General features: G+C 33.2%; 1 protein-coding gene across 1 annotated transcript in view; it reads right to left on the reverse strand.

Annotated features, from left to right (window-relative positions):
* Positions 1–2,290: 2,290 nt before the first annotated feature.
* Positions 2,291–21,381, reverse strand: part of LOC120773444 — a 48,932-nt gene continuing 29,841 nt past the window's right edge. Inside the window, exons 2-3 of the mRNA XM_040102329.1 lie at positions 10,818–11,961; positions 2,291–2,370 (exon numbers count right to left, since the gene is read on the reverse strand). Of these exons, the coding sequence (XP_039958263.1) occupies positions 2,291–2,370; positions 10,818–11,256 (519 nt within the window). The 5' untranslated portion in view covers positions 11,257–11,961. The remainder of the gene's footprint in view (positions 2,371–10,817; positions 11,962–21,381) is intronic.

The raw sequence follows: 21,381 nt of genomic DNA on the forward strand, positions 1-21,381 counted from the left end.
ATAAGAAATAAAAGATTTTCCCAAAACTAATCAAAATTCAACCGTTAATATCTTTTAAACGGTTGGGTTTACGAAAAATCGTAGGAGACCTTTTTTGTTGAGCATTCAATTTCCTACAAAATCTGAGGAACAAGATATTTTTTCAAGTAGTTGGAAGCGAGATATAAATTTTTCTATCTGATAATAAGAAAAAATAGAAAACTGTAAGAAGAAGGACCTTCCCGTTACACTTAAGAACCCATGCTTGGAGAGACTTTCTTAGAGGTGTCTAGGAACCTATTTTTCAGAGTACCAAACGAAAAAAAATATATTTTTTTTGATCCACCCTAACATTCTTGTATATACAGTCATATTTCAGTGATAATAATATCCGAGGCGTCGAAATGCTGAGAGCAGATATCTGAACAGCCGCTTAGAAACTGATGATAATATGACAATAATTTTGCCAGAAACGTAGCCTCAATAAATCAGTGTTCTCCAACACTTTTACAGAAATCTCTTTTGTTCTGAGACCGATTGGCTCTAAGACAAACTACTGGTGGAAAAGCTGACACACTTACATACTTTTACTAAAACTCTAGCAGCTTTTGCTAGAAAACCCGGCAGATTATTTAGAGATGGATCGTCATTTAATGTATCAACTTTCGATTTGCTTTTGCCAAGAGGAATAACGAGAATTGAAACTACTTCATGGTCCGATTCTTTAAGATCTTGCAAATTTTAGAGATGGATCGTCACTTTGTGAACGTTTAGCTTAACTATTATACATAATTTTTAGCTAATTTACAAATTTTAGCTCTATCTCATTAAAGAGACCCCGCTTAGCGTCGAGGAAGTAGACCGAACAGCAAAAAGTCGCACGCGTTTCAAGTTTCAACAACAAGAACATATGGCGCACTATCGCACTAAATTTTATGTCAAAACATATGAGCTTCCTAAAACTCATTTGGAAATGAGTGTTGTCATACGAGCACCCTAAAATAATGTAATGTCAGCCATTGTGTTACAAAAGCGCAAATTTGACATATAACTGTAAAAAAAAGTGATGTTTAGAATGTGGCATGAGACTGTGAGCACATAGCTAATTACTATATGGCATACGTATTGTGATTGAAAAAGAAGAAAGGGTGAAAGAGTAAAAGAAAAAGAGAAAAAGAGAAATAGAGATAGAGAGAGAGAGAGAAGTTAGTAATAACTATTACACCCGCGGAGAGTTCCCCTCCTACAAAAGTTAAAAGTTAAGCATTATTTCGACCACAAGTGACACTCCGCGAAGAAAAGGACTTTGAGTTACAAGCACAAAGTTATTTTCATACGTAGTTTCCCCCAAAATCCTGCTCTGGATTCGCGCCTGTATGTACTTATACATAACTACCAGACGAGCCAATTAGATATGGTAGCGCACTCAAGCGGATTAAGGTCTGGAGATTGGCTGGGTCACTTCAGAAAATTCACACTTCGTACACTTTACTAGGCTGTTAGAGATTTTTGAATCCGCGCTTGGTATATTATTATCAGTATATGTAGCATCATTACTGTCTCAAGTAAGTTTCTCTACCCGATTTCATTCACAATTTCATTTAACTGAAGTATCGATCCAAAAACTGGCCATTAGAAGCAACACTCCACCATTAAACTGCTAAGAAATAGCAAACAAATAAATGTATATTGGTTTCGTCGTTTTTTCAGGCTTGTGGCATATTTTTTTTTACCCTTTATCACGCAAAAACTGTTCTTGAAGAGAGGCATGAGGCTCGAGTTTATACAAAGTTAAAGTACGATTGTAGCTGACCTTTAACAATTTTTAGGGGACACGCTTTCGAAGTAAAAGCACTTGATTTAAAATTTTGCGACCGATCCATTTATGTATAATTTTAGTAAGCAGGCTTAACTAAAAACTCTCCAATTTATTTTACACAACACGAAAATAAAAAAAATGGGGTTCAAGAGTGTGCTTTCGGCGACCAAACCTGGAAATACGAGGCCATAGCCTAAAAGCGGAACACAGCCTTTACGCTTTACACTTAAATTACTTAGATCATAGTTGAATAGATTGGTAGAAACAGTTTCCAAAAAGTCGATTAAATACTATTCAAGATTCCTTTTTGGTCCAAATGCGCCACTTCGTCTTCTATCTGTCTAGTTTTATGAATTCTTAGTCAGAGTTTCTAAAATTTGTCGGCCTTTTATTAATGATAAACCATATGACGAGGTAGACTGCCTGACTAGTGGTGTAGGTTCCGGCAGTATGAACTTATTAACGAGCTCTTCATAATAATTCTTACACTAATTATTTACCTTCATTTAATGACGTATCATTAATGGAAGTATCGAAATGGATGCGTGGCAGGGTTTTCGATTTGTACTCACCTGAAAAGAGAAGAAAAAAAATATTCAATTTATGTATTTATGTATAAAATAGTAAGTATATTGTTTTTATTACGTAAATAATTAAAAAGTTATAGTATAACATTGGATCAGGTATCTGATTGCTCATTTTGGCTATTCTACTTTTGTTAATACCCAGATTTGCAAAGAATTTAGTGCAATATCGGTTTATGTATATGGTTTTCTGTAGACACTCTTTCAGAACTTTGAAATTTCGAGATCTCTTGGCGGTTCCACTGCGCTAGAGACTAATCAACTCATTTGAATTGCTACAATAGAGGCTGACACGTTTCCTAGAACAGCATAAGACCGCTCATCTATTCGCTGTTTAGGAAGTCATGAAGTATGAATTGAAAACTTTAGTGAAAGCTTTGGCGTGATCCAAGTTTTAAGACATCACGAAAGGTCTTGTGAGTTTTGTGCGAAGCTTTTTGTTTTAGACCCACTCTCGGAGGTCTAGACTCCAAGTTATAAGACACAACAATTGTGTTTATGTGAAGCTTTGTCCGATTAGATCAAATTTCAGAGTTCGAATGATCTTTGACTCCAAGTTGTAAGATGTCAAAGAACGGTTTTCTGTGAATCTTTGGCAGATTATATCTTTGACTCCAAGTTGTCACACGATAAAGACGGTTTTATGCGAATAATTTTCATATTAGAACGCCATCTGGACGTCGAGGAGCTTTCCACATTAGAAGAGTGTATTTGATACTGACTAGAGCTTTCAAAAAAGTCCGAAAGTATTCGAATAGAGTCTATTATAGGAGGACGGACTTCAAACATGCGGTAAACTTATATGGGCAATAAGATGAAACTTAGAAATCGTAAGCCTCTGCTTTATCTGAGCACTGCAATAATTAAGTATGAAAGCTTGGATGAATGTGTGGAGAAACATTCCGAATACAGTCGGGTCTACATAACCGGAACGGACATAGATTTCGACCAAAGACTGTCCACTCGAAAGCATCCCTGCAAATTACTTCAGGGTTGTTTTCTGCTGCTACAACAACATAGGTCGCAAGGCTTTTCTTTTTTTCTCAAATCCTACTTGTTGTTGCAAATGTGTCCATGTTGTCGTAACATAATCTAAATAACAGCATTCTATAAATATTTTAAATATTGATCAATTGTTGGACGTGCTAAGACGTTTCACCATTCTCCCATTCATGCGAGTTCCCAAAGCACAACTGACATGTAAACATACAAATTTTCAATTAAGTTTATTGGTGTCATTCAAACAGAGCAAACAGGCGCATGCAACACAAAAACCCCCTTCAGAGTCGGGTCACACACGCGTTCAATGAAAACCATACAGGCACGCCATGGAGCCCGGTAAAAGGTTAGCGCTTGCAATTGCGCTTACAATGGTCAGTGGGCCGCCAACATTTAATTGTTTACTAGCAACACTAAAACTTCAAATGTCGCTGATTGGCAGATGAGTGCCAGCTGTTGGCCGGGAAAGAAAAAAAATTAAGCTCATAAAATCTTCAACTTATAACGGTAATATATAAGCGCATATGAAAGCGGCGAGCAAATGAGGCAAAGTATAAAGACAGTGCACAGTGTTACCAGCTGAATAAATACCAGATAAATAAGACTTTGGTATGAGACGGTCTCTCTTTACAAAGAAGTCCCAGAAAGTCTCGGTAAAAGTCTCGATTTTTATTCTTACTCGGGTAATAGGTAGCGCAGAGAGAGGCCACCGTCGATTCACTTCCTTACGAAGATTCCGTTCTACAGTCTATTCTTGCAGATCTTGTTGGATTTTCTATTCATAACCTAGGATGTGGTACTAAGGAGCTAATTGAAAGCCGAAAAGTTGAGTTTATGTGAATATCATGTCTGAATGTATCCCTAAGCTGCCCAAGGATGGTCTTTTGTTTTTTCTTTCTAATATTGAGTAACAGTGGTTCATAAAGTGAGATATATTATGGTAATGAAGGAATAACGCTTAAAGTAGGCCATAGAAATCTGATCTAAAATCGGCTGATCCAAACTCAGAGCTTTCTGAGATCTTCGTTATAAAATTTTTGATTCTAACTTTGGGTGTCCGCCAAATGGCGACCCCTTTTCTGAAGCTTTACCCTGATTGTGGTGAGACTGAAGGCACTTAACGTTCTTTTCTATACTCTCCTTATAAAATTTTGATCACTTTTATACTGCACCATGGTCACTGTGCTTGCAGATATCTATGTACATATACATATGTACATAATTCGATATATGAATATGAACCACACACATGTTGCGCGTACTGCAAAACTTGAAGTCTGCGTTGGCCTTAATCCAAACAACACATTCGCAATACCGATGTAAAAGAAAATCGCGAGCATATGGCAGAATAATTAAAAGACGCACTGGCCATGCCTTGTGGTCTAAAGAAAAACTAAGCAACAACAAACAACAACGGTGATAATAAAACTTAAAAATAAATGGTTTTGTTAAAAACGCGCCGAGTGAGAAAAAAGCTTCGAAAACGCAAAGTAATGAAATAGCATGACTAAGCAGACACGATAATTTAACGGTTGACTGCAGGTGTTGCTTTTGTTATTGTATGGTGGTGGCATGTCTGGAAAATTTCCTCGAAAAGCCATAAACATCGGTTGAAACGCTGACGCAGCAAGGTAGCCACATCAAAAAAAAAACAAGAACAATCAACTTCGGTTTCAAACGAATAACCTCCAAAGCTATAAGCTTTCGTACTTTGTTAAAGCTACTGTGATAATGAAAGCTCGTGAGCTTTTTTACCAAGACTAACTGTGCAATTTATCGAATGGTTTTCGCTAATAAGTCGTTTAAATCCGACAATTACCTCCGCTAATATTGGCTGACTCTCTTTACGAGATCCATAAGTATCTTGAGGTCAGACGACACTCTATTCCGTTTCAGAGGAGACTAACTGTCTAAGTTTCTAAAGCCTGCAAAATCATTAAACCTGATTTTTAATTCCAGAAAAAAGACGGTACTACTATCACCTACGAAATTTTTCAGTCTCCTATAGGCAGACGAAATCAAAATCCGTTTCTCAGTAGAGGTTTAACTGTTATAAATCTTTAAACCCGATTTTTAACTACCGAAATAATCCTAAGTGTTATTCTTACAAAAATCCTAAGTTTACTGAGATGAGAAAAAACTTAAAATCGATTCGGATTAGAAGATTATCAGTCTAAATTTTCGAAATTCTTTCGAGGATAAATCTCTAGAAGTTTGAGTGCATTGCTATTCTCTACGATATCTTTAATTCTTTGAGGACAGTGAAGACTAATGTTTTTGATAAGACTCTTACCATAAAACAACAAGATAATTCTACTTGCTAGGAAGCTTAGCTTGCATAGCTCAATTTGGTTAAGATCCGCTTCGGTTTCACTCCCTCCATATTATTCTTGAACTATCGTATCTAGAATTTTTCAGAGACGAGACATACCTATACAACCAGTGATTTTTATGGTGGGAGGCGCTAAGTCTACCAACTAGTTGGGCAGGTATTTGGGCGAAGATACTACTCGTACTTTCCACTGGAATGTATGAACAAGAGCTCATTTTCTAATTACTGATAGGACTTAAAACTCACCACCACTATTAGACCTTGTATTATTCCTTAAAAAATATGTTCCGTAACTTTCCGAAAGTGCAAGAGCCATAAAAATAGTATATCCGGATTAATCCTAGATATAATGCGAACTTAAAGAAATGCTTCACAAATCTACGGGTCACTGATAGAACTAGATCAAAAAGCCTGATATCAAAGAAGTTCGAGCGCAAAATATAAGTACGTTTGCTGGCAAGAAAATATGCATATGTAAGTACCAGAGAACTTTATTAAATATGGTCACATGAGAGAACTTCTAAGACTAAAAGGGAATATAAGTATGTGTCTATGTCGATGGCCTTAACCATTTTCGGTACTTAATGAAAGCTTGGATAGTTACATGGTGAAGATAGCAAGGAACAGAATGCCAAAACAGTGATCGAGATGACTAAATGAAGCCGCCATATCCGCTAAGACCGATATTTTAACTCATATCAAGATACATATATCATTTCAGAAATGTTAGTCACTAAAGCGACAGGGAGCTTTTGGCAGTAGATCTTACTACTTCCTTAAACTGTCAAGCCCCATCGATTGAAATCAGACTGAATACTAAAGGCAAGTGTGGTACCAGAACTCTATAAGGAGTTTTATAAACCGCCTGCTTATATCAAAGCTTTTCATTTCATCAATAGACTCGTAAGGGAGGGTTAAATAAAGTTGTCAAGAGAATATATTTAATATAATATTTCAGAGTATATGTAGAGATTCGAGAGTCGAGCAGAGAGATTCGTCTTCACGAGAGATGTGGTTTAGAGAAGCTCCCAAAAAAGCTTGGTGATAGTACATTTAACGTATATTAGAGCTATCGAGAGACTTTTGGGTTGCCGAAAAAAGTTAATTTAGTGCCAAGTACCATTCGTTGGCAACCCTTTCTTCGTTTTTATTTACTGTAAACTGATGCACAACCTAAACAATAAAATTGTATTACCTCATCGCACAATTTGGGAAAGTTCGTGAACACATAATTGTTTAACAGCTCATTGGTAATTGTTTATTACATGCTTTTGTTGTTGTTTATTAACAAATGTTAACACAGTTGCTGACATAGAAATGAGGAAACTGTCGACGTCGTAATTAGTGTTGAGCGATTTGAGTGATTTACGCTTTTCGTTTCAGTTAAATTTAAGCTTCAACTAACTTAAATTGTCTGGTGTCATTGAAGAGTGACGGTGCCAAGCTAGTAGCGAGCTGTTGAGGGGTGAAATTGAGACTGATTTTAAAACAATTTTGAAGAGAAAAGCGAGTCTGGCAGATAGCGGTTCAGAAATGAAGGCTTTGAATGTTAACTGCGGTGGTTGGGAAGTCTCAATGAGGAAGAAATAGAGACGATCGATAAAATTGAACCAGCAAAGATCGAAAGAGACTTCAAGATCTCTGCTTACTACGCCTAAAAGGTAAGGCAAATAGAGAACAGGTTTTATAGTAAATGCCGTAAGATTTCAGACAATACTTTCTTTAGGAATTCTATGTAAGTCATGGATCAAAAAACTCTTATATTTATATAACTAAAGGCGGAAACTGAAGAAGTTGTATCGATTCGAATAACTGGCAAGACCGTACAAAAGTACTTATGATGAAACCAGAGGTGTGGTAACTTTACAGATATCCTACAAGGATCCTCACATATGTATGTATATATGTAGATATGGATGTTTATATACATACATATAAATAAATATGTAAATATAAAGCAAGTAACATGTTTATTTCCGCCTACAACGAAGTACAGCTGGCAATTGCAGCAAAATTGGGTCATCAAAATTTTTTGGCAGCCCAATGGGGTTGTGTATTCATTATACCAATAAATACATATATGAGGGAATTACAAGTGCACAGTTTATATGTACATATGTACATGTATGTATGTATGTAAATATTTGCTATGCTATTAGAATTTAGTTCATGCGGAAGATAATGGCACGAAATTTAGTATATTTGTTCGCAGAATAATTGGCTGTGATTGTAATAAATATTTACAAAATTTTCAAAAATATTGACCAATATTGAAAAATGCATACATGTCTATATATGCATATATGTAAATCAGTAGCTCTTGTATTAGTAGCTGAGGCTGTTTTTGGGGTAAAATTTGTTCAGTAGAATTAAGAAGAATACTGTTTAAGGAGAGAAAATAATGTTTTGACTTGAATACGAGCTTTTGCAGGTAGTTGACAGTTTTTCCTAATTTTGTTTTTTTTTATTAATATTTCTTTTCAAATTTGGTTAAGAATCGTTGAATAATATTTCAAATTTACTAAAAAAAAAATTTATTTACTTTTTATTTTATTTATTTATTATTTTTTTTTTGAAAATTGCAATTATTTTTAAGTTAATTATTTCAAAAATTTAAGTTTAATAAATTTATTTATTTTCGATTTAAAAAATATTTTTTTTTTGACTCAATTAAATACTTAACAAATTTTGAGAAAAAAAAATTTGAGCAAAAAATGTTGAAAAATTTTATTAATTTCCTTTTTAATTTTTGGAAGAGCACACGTTAAAAACAAATATTCATTAAAATATATAAAATTTTCAAAAGTTTTAATTTTCAAATTGCAACACAAATAAAAGCATAATAATTAAAAAAATTTAATAAAATTAATTTTCAAATAAAAAAAAATACTTTGACTAAATAAAATTAACTTCTAAATATGGAAACAAAATTTAAAATTTAATTTGACTAAAATACAATTTTTTAATTTTAATTTGTAATTTTGAATTTAGAAATTAATTGAATTTATTTTTTTTTAATTTATATTTATGTATATATAAATTATAATTTTTTTTTTTTTATTTACTTATAAATTTTTTTTTTTGAAAATTGCAATTATTTTAAAGTTAATAATTTCGAAAATTTTAATTTAAATAATTTATTTATTTTCGATTTAAAAAATATTAATACTTTGACTCAATAAATACTTAACAAATATGGAAACAAAATTTTGAGAACAAAATGTTGACTTTAAAAAATTTTATTAATTTTCTCTTTAATTTTTGACTTAAAAATTAACAAATATTCATTAATTAATATATAATTTCCAAATTTCAAATTGGCAACACCAAATAAGAGCATAAATTAAAAAATTTAATAAAATTAATTTCCAAATAAAAAAATAAATAAATAAAATCAATTTCTAAATAAAAAAAAAAATAATTAAATAAAACTAATTTCTAAATTAACAACTTTAAAATTTAATTTCTAAAATATAATTTTTTAATTTTAATTTGTAATTTTGAATTTAGAAATTAGTTTTATTTATTTTTTTTTTTAATTTATTTGCATTCCATATTCCTTGTAAAATTTTTGCATTTTCAGATTTATTTTTTTTTTTATTGATTATATTATTTGTAAATATTTTATACAATTTTTATAGTCACTGTATCTTTTTTTTTTTAATTCATAAATTCAAATTTTTAAAATAAAAAAAAATAATTTCGAGAAAATTTGTCCTGCTGATATTTTTTCTATATATGTATCTTTTATTGTTTTTAGGATACGTTATTGGGATTTTATATTTTTATAGCCAAGAGATATTATAATTTCAAGTTGTAAAAAAAATTATTTTGCTACTATTTTCTTTCATAGTTTAAATTATTTTATGTTTCCCAAATGTTTTGCATATGTTGCATGCTTAAATTTCAAAAAAAAAATAAAAGCATGTCGTTTAAAAAATATGAATATAAACACAATTACATACACACACATATGTATGTATGTATAAGTATCTATTTGCATTTGTTGCCGCACGAAAACCCTTAAAAATTATTAATTCGCGATGAACTCATTGCTAAATTATTAATTTGGCTTTTTATAGCCTTTTTGCTTTGTCGGCTGCACGCCAAATGTGGAAAAGCAATTTGAATAAGCGCGCTGACGCAGTCGCTCGTCATGCTGTCAACTGTTTTGTATGCGTGAAATCATGCTCAAACAGTTTTCACTGTTCTTTTTGTTTCCTAAAAATCATTAAGATACACACTAGGACGTTGAACGCCGGTGTCATGAAATATTCAGTAAAAAATGTGTTTATAAAGTTGCCACATTGAAAGAATTTACAAGTAATTTAAAAAAAATGCAAATCTTCATAAAAGAATTTAAATACAAAAATGTTGCAAAGGTGATATGGATAAAGCTACTACACAAATTTTATAAATAGAGTTGCCATATTACTTAGAAAAATAATTAAAATTAATTAGTTCAAAGGAAGAGTTGGTGTAATTTTTTAACTATTTCAACTAGAGTAGCCAGGCAATATTTTTATCATTAATTATGGGAGAGTAAATCATTTATTTTGAGCATAGTTGCCAGATAGTTTTTTTAAATTTCAACTAAAAAGGTAATTTCTCAACTATTTCCCCTAGAGTGGCCACACAATACTCTTATTACTCAATATGATATGGTAGATCATTTAATTTGAGCAGAGTTGCCAGGTGATTTTGTAAATACAAACTAAAAAGGCGTAATTTCTCAACTATTTCGCCTAGAGTGTTCACATAATATTTTTATTATTAAATATGATAGGGTAATCCAGTTATTTTGAACAGAGTTGCCAGATGATAGAAAAATACATTTTACAAAAAAATTGCTCGAAACAGCACCTTACTTAATTTATAAATGTTTAAGGGTTGCCATTTAATTAAAAAAAAAACCGTAGTTGAAATAATTTTCACTAGCTTAACCTTCATTTATGATGTTTGAAAGCATACTTTTCCATAACTCACTACTTTCTCTCTTTCGTTCTACATTTTTAGTGTCCCAATTGACTTGACAGCTGTCAAAGTGACATTTGTCATCTCACTTACACAGCAATTAAATATACTTATCAATGTAAACACTTACACCTGCCACTCGCATCGGTATTATGCGACTCCATAGCGCCGTTATTGCCAACAGCAGACGTTGCAGCGCCAGCAACATTATCCGCACCGCCATAACCCGCACCACCGTGACTAATCATAACTGTCGGCAGCAAATCGATTTGTTGCGCACGCGGACGCAACTCACGGTAATCACCGACGAATTCATCGCGTTCGCCGCGCAGACACGAAGCTAAACCGCGCGACGAAGTGCGCCGATCGCCGCGTTCCTTCTCCAACGAGCGACAATACAGGTGTGTAGTGCGCTGCAGGGATTGCGTTTTTGATGTGTTGCCGCTGCTGTTGCTGCAGTTGTTGACATCCGGTTGGGCGTGCGGCGATGGCAACATCAGTTCGCTGTGCATTATTTGCAGTGTCGGTGGCTGTTTCTCTTCCGGTGGTGGTATTGCAACGCAATTCATTTTGGTTGTTTTTGCTATTTTTTGTGTGTTTTTTTGGTATATTGACTAAAAGTTGTTGTAGAAGCGGTAAATTAATTTTTAATTTGCTTAATAATTAAACAGCATATTATTTAAAAATATTATAGCGTTGTGATTAATGAGTGCTGTATTTTTTGGTTCCGTTACGCGCGTATTATAAATTTACTTTGAATTATTTATTTACTTTCATTCGTTATAACTAGCGACTACTCGTTAATTACCGTTATATTTTGCGAGCACTAGTTTTGTCTAGCATCTACTCGGGTAACTGTCGTTAGTAACGTTATATTAGCGTGTACTAACGTAATATTTACCGTTTTGTCTTTTAACGAATTGAGTAGCTTTAGTTAGTACCGTTATATTAGCGAATACTAATTTTATCCGGCATTTATTCGAGTAACCTACTCGTTTATTACCGTTATATTTTGCGAGCCCTCGTTTTGTCTAGCATCTACTCGGGTAACCGTCGTCATTTATTCGAGTAACCTTCTTCAGTACCGTTTTATTTACCGTTTTTTCGAGTAAAAAGTTGAGTATCCTTGTTTAGTACCGTTATATTGAGCGAGTATTCGTTTTTTTGAACAACTGTTATTTATTCAAATTTAGTACCGTTGCATTTGGCGTTTTTTATCATAACTGTTAAGCAATCAGCTGACTTTTTTTTCACACCATTTTGTTTATCATTTGCTGCAAAGTAGAAAAATACAAAATTTTAAATAAAAGTAAATATTCGAAGAATTGGAATCTGAACCCAAAGTTGATGCGATTGAAGGACGACAAAACTTATTGCAACAACAATTTTGAAACGCCGACAAAAATATTGTAAATTCGTTGGAAGTCCAATTTTTTTATTCAGTGAGGTTATGTTAGTCAAGAAACTAGTTTTTTACAAAACATATTGCCTCGAACTTGTCTCTATATAATATTCTATGCATTTCGATCTAAACCACAATCCTCCGAGGAGTTCTCGTTATTTAATGTGAGATCAGAAGCACTTTGAGTGTCCTAAGCATCTGATAACCTCAGTTATGCAAAGAACACACATTAGCATCATTATTTCCGCAAGTAACGGGTTCTTTCCTAACTTTTGGGCAACGACACGCCATTATAACGACCATAAATCCAACAATTAGCACTGAATTTTTACACAGAAGTTTTTGGTGGCTTCAAAAGATATACATACATATGTATTAAATATATTATATAAACCTGTAGAGAATTATACATTCACTGCATTAGCGAATGAAAAAAATGTATAACTAGAATAAAGGCAATTTGTTGACAAGCAGTTATTCACATGCGCGAAGAACCATGAAGAAAATATCATATAAATAATTTACAACTAATTGGCGCGCGGAAAGCCGCTCGTGAGAATTATGCCGAATGAAGCCACTGGCGAAAGCTAATGTAACTGGAATGCGTAGATTAGCATAGAAAGCATAGAAAATAAGCAAATTTCGCCGTAAAAAAAGCCGGTTGACAATCGTGAAGTCACTATGTTATGTTGAGAGCCCAATTAACGGCTCACCAAGTTTCATAATGACTTTATTTGTTTACAGTTATACGAGCAAAATATGTTTATTAACTTTTTTCGCACTTTCATAATAATTTGAACCATATAAAGGCACCTTATATGCTGTACATAATATACATACATAAAAATATATGTAAAGTTGTTCAAATATATAATTTTATTGCCTCTAGATACCATATTATGGCATTCAACATTTTTGTGTGCTTTATTTATAAATTTTCTAAATAAGCAAAATTTCAATTTGCCTAGAAATTTAGTGCGTTGCTGTAGATATGTTTATATGTATGTAAGTATGTTTATAGTATATTTAGAGCATTCGGAAATTGCTCTCAAAGACATAAACAAATATTATAAGATCTCTTTAGCCAGGCGGATATGCTTATGTAGACAAACAAATATTTGGATATAAGCAGAAAAAATTGATGTGGGTGCTCAAAAATACAATGACATAAGCATAAAAATAGAAGCGACGATATGAGGATGATAAAATTAGTTGAGTGCGAAAAAATTTTTTGTTGAAAAAGAAAGAGTTTTTATATAACAATCGTCCAACAATAAAAAAAAATTAAATTAAAAAAAAATAAAAAAAATAAATAAAAAAAATAAAATAAAGTAATAATAAACAATTTTTCAGAATGATTAAAAAAAATTGTTGAAAAAAAATTATTTTTTTTAATTTTGAAGAAAAATATTATTTTAATAATTTAAATAAAAATAATAATAATAAAATATTCAGAACAATTAAAAAAAAATTGTTGAAAAATAAATAAATAATTTTATTTTCCAAAAAAAAAAATTTAAATTAACAAAAAAAAATATAAAAAAATATAAATAAAGTAATAATAAACAATTTTTCAGAATAATTAAAAAAAATTGTTGAAAAAAAATTATTTTTTTTAATTTTGAAGAAAAATATAATTTTTAATAATTTAATGAATAAAAATAATAATAAAATATTCAGAACAATTAAAAAAAAATTGTTGAAAAATAAATAAATAATTTTATTTTGCAAAAAAAAGCATTAGATTATTAAAACAAAATAAAAAAAATTAAAAATAAAATAATAGATCGGAAACAATTTTTCAGAATAATTAAAAAAAATTGTTGAAAAAAAATTATTTTTTTTAATTTTGAAGAAAAATATTATTTTTAATAATTTAATAAATAAAAATAATAATAAAATATTCAGAACAATTAAAAAAAAATTGTTGAAAAATAAATAAATAATTTTATTTTCAAAAAAAAGCATTAGATTATTAAAAAAAAATAAAAAAAATTAAAAAAAAATTATTTCGGAAGATTTTCAGAATGATTAAAAAAATTGTTGAAAATAAATATTTTTTTTCAAAAAAATTTATTTTAATTTTAATTTTTCAGAACATTAAAAAATTAATTTAATTCTGAAAAAATTTTTAATATTTTTTTAAATTTTAATTTTTTTTTTATTTTAATATTTATTTAAAATATTAACACAAATTTACTTCATTATGCAAAAATTATTATTCTTCTTTTTAAAACAACTAATTTTCGTTCATTCACAACGCAAACTAATGTTCAACACTCGCCATGCAACCCTGTCATAAAAAATAATCAAGCAACGCAACTAAATTTTTCAAGTTCAATACCCCAACGCGCATAAATATCTGAAAATGGCCTCCACAAGCGCTGCATAAGTATAATATAATATATGTACATATGTATATGTATTTATGCGCATACATTGGTACAAACATTGGTACAACATTTATGTTTGCCACTGTGCACAATTTTTCCATGCCACTTCACTCAAGTTCATGGCATTTTCCTGCCTTCAATTTGTCTTTTTGGCAATTCAGCAAGAAGTACGAAAATACTTTGGTTTGTTAGGCACGCCACAGTAGCGCTAGCAGCAGCGAAAAGTGACTACACCTCAGTTGTTGCCACTTTCAGCTGCATTTATGCGCAATTTGTACCATTATGATTAAGGTGTGAACACACTATGCGACAATAAACGACAAAACAAGACACTTAGTTGTGGAAAACAACGAAGGAAAAAAAGGAATTTGCTGCTTTTCCGAAATAATGGAATAAGTAAATATCGCAAACTTTTTGATTATCAAAAGTACTGGGCCTGATGAGGGCTTCAATGGGAATCTGGAGCTAACTGAGAAGTTGGTATTCCCTCGCTGAAAGGTGTTACTACTTAAACTACTTAAAAAAAGAACTTCTTGACAGTTTTATGATAGTATTCTGCAAGAGAACAAAGTTCTGATGATCGGGAATAGTGGAATCAATACTTATTGAAAAAAAGAGAACTTCTTAATACAAGATTTCAAAAATCATTGGAAAACTATGGTCGTGTAGCCATCTCTTCATGTGATCGCACCTTAAACAGTGACAGTGCAGTATTAAAGTTTTTTTTGTACGAATGCGAGAGCGCTTTGTGGTGAAGTGCCAGGATAGGCGAAGTAGTGTGTTTACGCGCAGTCAAGCAAGTGTGAAATTGTAGAATCGTATGTAAGTAATTTTTGTTTAACAAGCAAATTAAGATTCTTCTAATTGTGTATTTTTATTTCATTTGTAAGCAAATGCTTGGGTAACATGGTAAGTGTGAAGACAAGGGCACCAACACCTCAGCATATATAATGTGTTCTCTACATAGTGAGCTTGAAACCAATGGGACAAAATTTGCCAGTGAAGATGAAGCTGTGATTGGAAACAGTGCGGAAGTTTAAAAGCAAAGTTGGTATGTAATTAAATGTGAAGACATACTTATACACTTAGCAGCAAAACATTGATTTTTTAAAGAAAAAAGTAATATTTTTTTTAAATATAAAATTAAAATATTAATTTAATAATGTTGAAGAAATGCACTTGATATTAGCTAATATTGTAAATTATATTGCTGTAAACAATTAACTCGGCAGTCTACACCTTGCCTAAACGATATTCATAAATTGATTGTCTACACACTACCTTATTACTATCGATTTTGTTTACGTTCTAATACACCTTTACTTCTATAATATTTTGTTATTCATATTGCAAGTTAGAAATAAAAAAAAATCGTCATAATTAATAAAACTTTGTGCGGTAAAAAATTGCTGACTTTAGTACGAAATTGTTAGTGCAAAGGATAAGTAAAATATTTAAATAAAAGCAATAAAAAGAAAAAAATCATATGGAGTTGAATAGGAAACACAACTGAATCATAAATGGATGCACTTATTGAGAATCTTGCTAGTAAAAACTTAATAGAAGCATAATAAGGCATTAAGAGTCGCTGAATGATGATGAAAAAATCATCAAAAAAAATAAAAGTAGAAACTAGTTGAGATTTCTCGTAAAATCACCTTTATTTTATCATAGATCGGGCGCTTTAGTATACAAGCTACACTATTTTCAAAGGATTAGTGTGTATAACCAAAGACCGTTAGAACAACGCGGGCATTTTAATTACCCCCATACACTTTCTGGAAGAAAAACTCACTTCAGTACCATACTAAGTCACTTCGTTGCACAAGATGGATCTTAACGAAAGTTTGTTGCAACAGTCAAAGTCGAACGCAGAAAATGATTCATTGGCGACAAGCTGATGCCACAAACATATTTAGAAATATCTTTACTTAAATTTTTTATTATTTGGTTTTTTTGAGACTGCGTACATACTTATGTACATATTTTCCCTTCAAAAAGTTTGTGCTCATTTACGCGCTGTAATAAAAATTATGTGCGAAAAAATGCAGTCAGTGAAAATCATGCGCGCCGAGCGCGACCATACATCACTCACTCTATTTTCACGGCGTCCGCGTGAACTGCAACACAGCCAGCGTTAACGACGAGTTAATAAAAGCACGCAATGGTGGCAATGGCGTCTGAGCTTCAAGCAAGTTGCCACTTTAACGCAATAACTGCGTAGTGACTTGTGTGCTGGCGCTTTGCTGCGCAGTAGACAAAAGCTGGAATTCGGAGTAGTGGCGCATAGAAGTTGTGCTCGGTATTTTATTTTATTTTTATTTCTTTTTCCGTGATAAGTGATTCAGACCACGGCAGTTGGCGGTTGACGCAGTCGGACGTACATTGTGCGCGTTTTACGACTCACTTGCTGCAAACAATGAGCGTGCAAATAAAAGTATTTACTGACTTTGTCACAGCAGCAGCAGACCAAAAATAACCAAAAAGAGAAAAAGGATACAAAAATTGGCGTAAATATTAATTTTAGCCATAAAATTTACGCCGTAGATGGCGCTGTGACGAAATTGTTCAGTGAGTCGTATTTCCCGATAGTTAGTTGGAAATATCAATATAGAAAGGAAGTAGTAAACATTGATAAACATGCTGTCCGAAATGAAGCCTGGAGCCGCCAGTAATCAACATTGGAAATTCAGAAAGAGAGAAGTACTCGAAGAAACACTTTTTTTTTTGACAAACTCATAACAGATGAAAGAAGAAGGTGAAGAAACCCACCGGCTGTGGGTTTGGCAAATCAAAATTACAGAAAATACACGCAGAGGTTCTTCTTTATAATCATTCAAGAACTCCACTTAAATTGGACATGGGAATATTTAAAAGAATAGGTCAAGAAGTATCAAAAAATATGTGAGTATGTACATATTTACAGTCATTCAAAAAATCTTCTCCATAGCTCATAGCAACCAGGAAATCTTGTGGTATAGGTTGATCTAAAAGAGACCATAATAAAATGGAAAGACTCATGCAACAACTCTTTATGGAATTACTAGAGGACCCGCCCACGTTTTACTGTAGCTGATATATAGGCAGTACTACTATTACAATCTATATGATTTCTATTAGTTAGATTATAAGTATTAGTCAAGGAATAATCGCATTTTTGGTGCAGCAACAAAAATGAATCATAAAGCATTTCGTGCGTTAAGAAAGAATTGGTTTTTGGGGTAAAATACTATTGAATTTGGGCTGTGCATCAGTGAACTCAATCGAGTCCAATCGATTGACAGCCTGGTGGACTGCATATTACGAAACGGTTCTCAAGCGTGGAAAGACAAAAACATCGGCTGGCAAGGTTATGGCATCAGTCTTGCAATGCTTCAAAAAGATTTCTGTATATCTCAAACCTTTTTATCAACACTTCAGTTATGCCGCTATTTTTTATGCCAGATCTTTTGCAATTTTAAATTGCCTGTCAAGAAAAAAATGTTATAGCTACCCATAGATGTATTGAATCACCCAATTTATTACTTAAGAACGAACAATTCTGTACACGTTATGAAAACTTGTCTACAGATGTCGCCTTTTACTTTGACACCGTTTTGTTTATTGCACGTTTACGTCCATTTAAGGTTTGAATATTGGATACTGCGATGGTAGCGCAGTCTATCGGTCAAACATTCCAAAATTGGCAATTAATTACAAATGAAAAATTAATTTAAAAAAACACATCCAGTGGACCAAATTTTGAATCTAAACCATTCTCGAATCTCCTAGAACACACACAAAAAATTTCATCAAAATCGGTCCAGCCGTTTAGGAGCAGTTCAATTACAAACACACGGTCAGAAGATTTATATACATTTACTTATAAAGATAGATATTTTTCGGTAATGATGAATCTCGTCTGAATGGATAAAAGTTTAACGGACTACAATAAAAAAAGTTTTGGAGCTTTTGCAAGCCTAAAATTCTGTGTCTGGGGTTTCTAGTGGTTTTTGTACTATTCATAAGTACGTTCATTTCGGTAATGATGTGTGTAGTCTGAATGATGAAGTTTAACAGACTGCAATATCAAGAGCCTTGAAGCTTTGGATCTTTTGTAAGCCTAAGATTCTGTGTCTGTGGTTTCTACCGGTTTTTGGAGTCTTTCTACGTTCCTGTTTTTCAGAAATGATGTCTACATTCTGAATGTATAAGTTTAACAGATTAAAATATCAAGATCGCTGAACCTTTTGCAAGACTAAAAGTCTAGGACCTTTACTTCTACTAATTTTCAGAGTCTTAATAGGTTCTTGACTGGCTTTCTTAGTTCTTGGATTGGTTTCGCGTCGCCTTATTATTTTTTTTGGTGACTAAATCGAGTCCAAAAAGTGTTCTTCATCAACACATCTGGTCCCGAAAATCGAACGCGTATTCTTACTATTCTATTATTACTGCAAGGTTGAGAAAGAAGCTACGAAATATTCAACAGACACATGGGTCTGAGTTAATTTACTGAAACATTGAAGAACTGCATGGACCAAAAAGCTGTCAGGTACAAGTAAAAGTTCGTACAAATACAAAAGTTATTTTTATGCAACAACAACTGTTCTTTCTACCGGCAATATATTGAATGAAGCTGAAGCCGAGACGAAAGCGTAGCCATAGTCACTGCGTATGGATGTATGTATGGTATATGTGTAGGCTTGTTAAGTGTAAAAATACCAGAGCTGCCACAGAAGCTCCATATGGGCATTTCGGCTGCCTGAAAATCACTGAAGCGTAACCAAAATTGACGCCAGCTGCATGACGCCATAGGGCGGTGTAACATCTGTCAGAGAGTTATGGGATACCAAATATATGTACTATGTAGACACATACGCGCTTATGACTTACATTTTGTGCAATACTAGCTACACTTTGAAGCGTTTTCAAAATTTCACTTAAAAAGAAATAAAAGAAAAAGTTTCATTAAAAAGTCTGTTGCGCTAAAAAAAACTTGCCACATTGTTGACTAACGAACTTTAAACCCTCAACAGTAAATTACACGCACAAAAGCGCTTGACATGCAACCATGCAACAGCTATACATAGCTGTGGATGTATGTATGTATGCGAGTGTGCGTGCGTTCTAAAAATGTAGGTGAAGTAGCTGCGTCGTGTCTGCTAAGGCAGTTAGTTGCTATAAAAAACCAAAAAATAACAAAAACAATAACTACTATTGCCACATTCGTACTTGCAGCACTTAAATGCTTGCCACTTTTCCATGGAAGCGCAGTAAATTACAGGCAAATTGCCATTAAGTCAAGCATGCGTCCATACAGCCGAGTGCGGAGGGCGCGCGTACATGCACCTACATTGTATACATTTGTATACTCATAACCTAGTAAGTGGCAGTAACCGCCGACAAGTGGGTTGATCGGTATGTACACGAAAAAGTTGCAAATGGTTGCATGTAACGCACATGAAATTATCTTGTCGCTGTCGGTTGGCGAAGAAGCAGCGCTAGTATTTACCGAAATGAACTTTGTGCACCCACTTTACGATCTACTTGCTGGGTAATTAGCATAAATGGCCGTAGCTGAGCGGAAGGCGCAAAAACGATTGCTTAGAAGTAGGTGCGTACGAGTGCGAGAGAAGGTGCAAAGGTAACTGTTTCGTGAGCTGACAGTCGAGAAAGCTTACGCAAACTTTTAGAAAGCTTACAAAAGCTTTGGCCGGCTAAGCATTTTAGCGATACTAAAATAGTAGTTAATTACTTGGAGAAGTTTTAGTATCAAGTACTTTGTAAAATGTATACAATTTTTACAAGTACAGTTATAAAACAAGAAACATCGTTGAAAACCTAATTTGAACAATACATCTCCAGATTATGGCGCTGCCTTGGAACATAATCCATGCCAAATTAAAGATACCATATCAAATAAAAAAGTTTTCCATACAAGAACTTGATTTGGAACGGTGAGTTTGTATGACAGCTATGTATGTACATACATACTTATATGTTATAGTGCTCCGATAAGGGCGATAACGACAAATGAACAGCTGCTTAAGGGGAAAAGTACGTATGCAAAATTTCAGAACGATATCTCAAAACCTTGGGTACTTGGTTCGTATATACTTGTATATATTCAGACGGGTATGACTATATCTGCGCAGTTCGTCACGCTGACCATTTACATATGTAAAAATCCAATGCAGAATAACTGTTGAATAAACTCTTACTACTTGGAACTGTAGCAACTGAGAAGTAAAGTCCTCTTTCGACGTATGTATGTACAAAGACCGAACCCTACAAGTCACTCATCATCCCCGCTCTGCTATATGGTGCCAAGGCATGGATGATGACAACATCTGATAAGTCGGCGTTACGAGTTTTCGAGAGAAAGGTTCTGCGGAAGATTTATGGTCCTTTGAGCACTGGCAACGGCGAATACGTTTTGAAAATATTCGCCGCAGTACCCGCCGGAGAAAGCAGAGTAAAAGAAGACCTCCACGCCGTTGGAAAGACTATGTGAAGCAGCGCCAAACCGCGATAAGTAAGAACGACTGGCGCGATGTTGTAAACTCGGCTATAAACGCGTAACCGGTGTCTACGCCAATCAAGAAGAAGGAGGAAGTTAGAGGTAGAAGCGGTCATAGAGGATAGATAAAGATGATATAGTTGGGTTTGAGTTACAGGGGCCAGGTAGGTAATGCCGTGGGTTCAGGAAACTTTTAGGAATGCTGCGAACTTCAGAAGAGAGTTCTAGTGTATAGATCACTGTAGAATCGAAGCGGCAGATTAGATCCTATGTAGGTTATGGTCATAGAGGATAGATAAAGATGATATAGTTGGGTTTGAGTTACAGGGGCCAGGTAGGTAATGCCGTGGGTTCACGAAACTTTTAGGAATGCTGCGAACTTCAGAAGAGAGTTCTAGTG

Source organism: Bactrocera tryoni, chromosome 4, assembly GCF_016617805.1.
Source record: "Bactrocera tryoni isolate S06 chromosome 4, CSIRO_BtryS06_freeze2, whole genome shotgun sequence".
Classification (NCBI taxonomy): Eukaryota; Metazoa; Arthropoda; class Insecta; order Diptera; family Tephritidae; genus Bactrocera; species Bactrocera tryoni.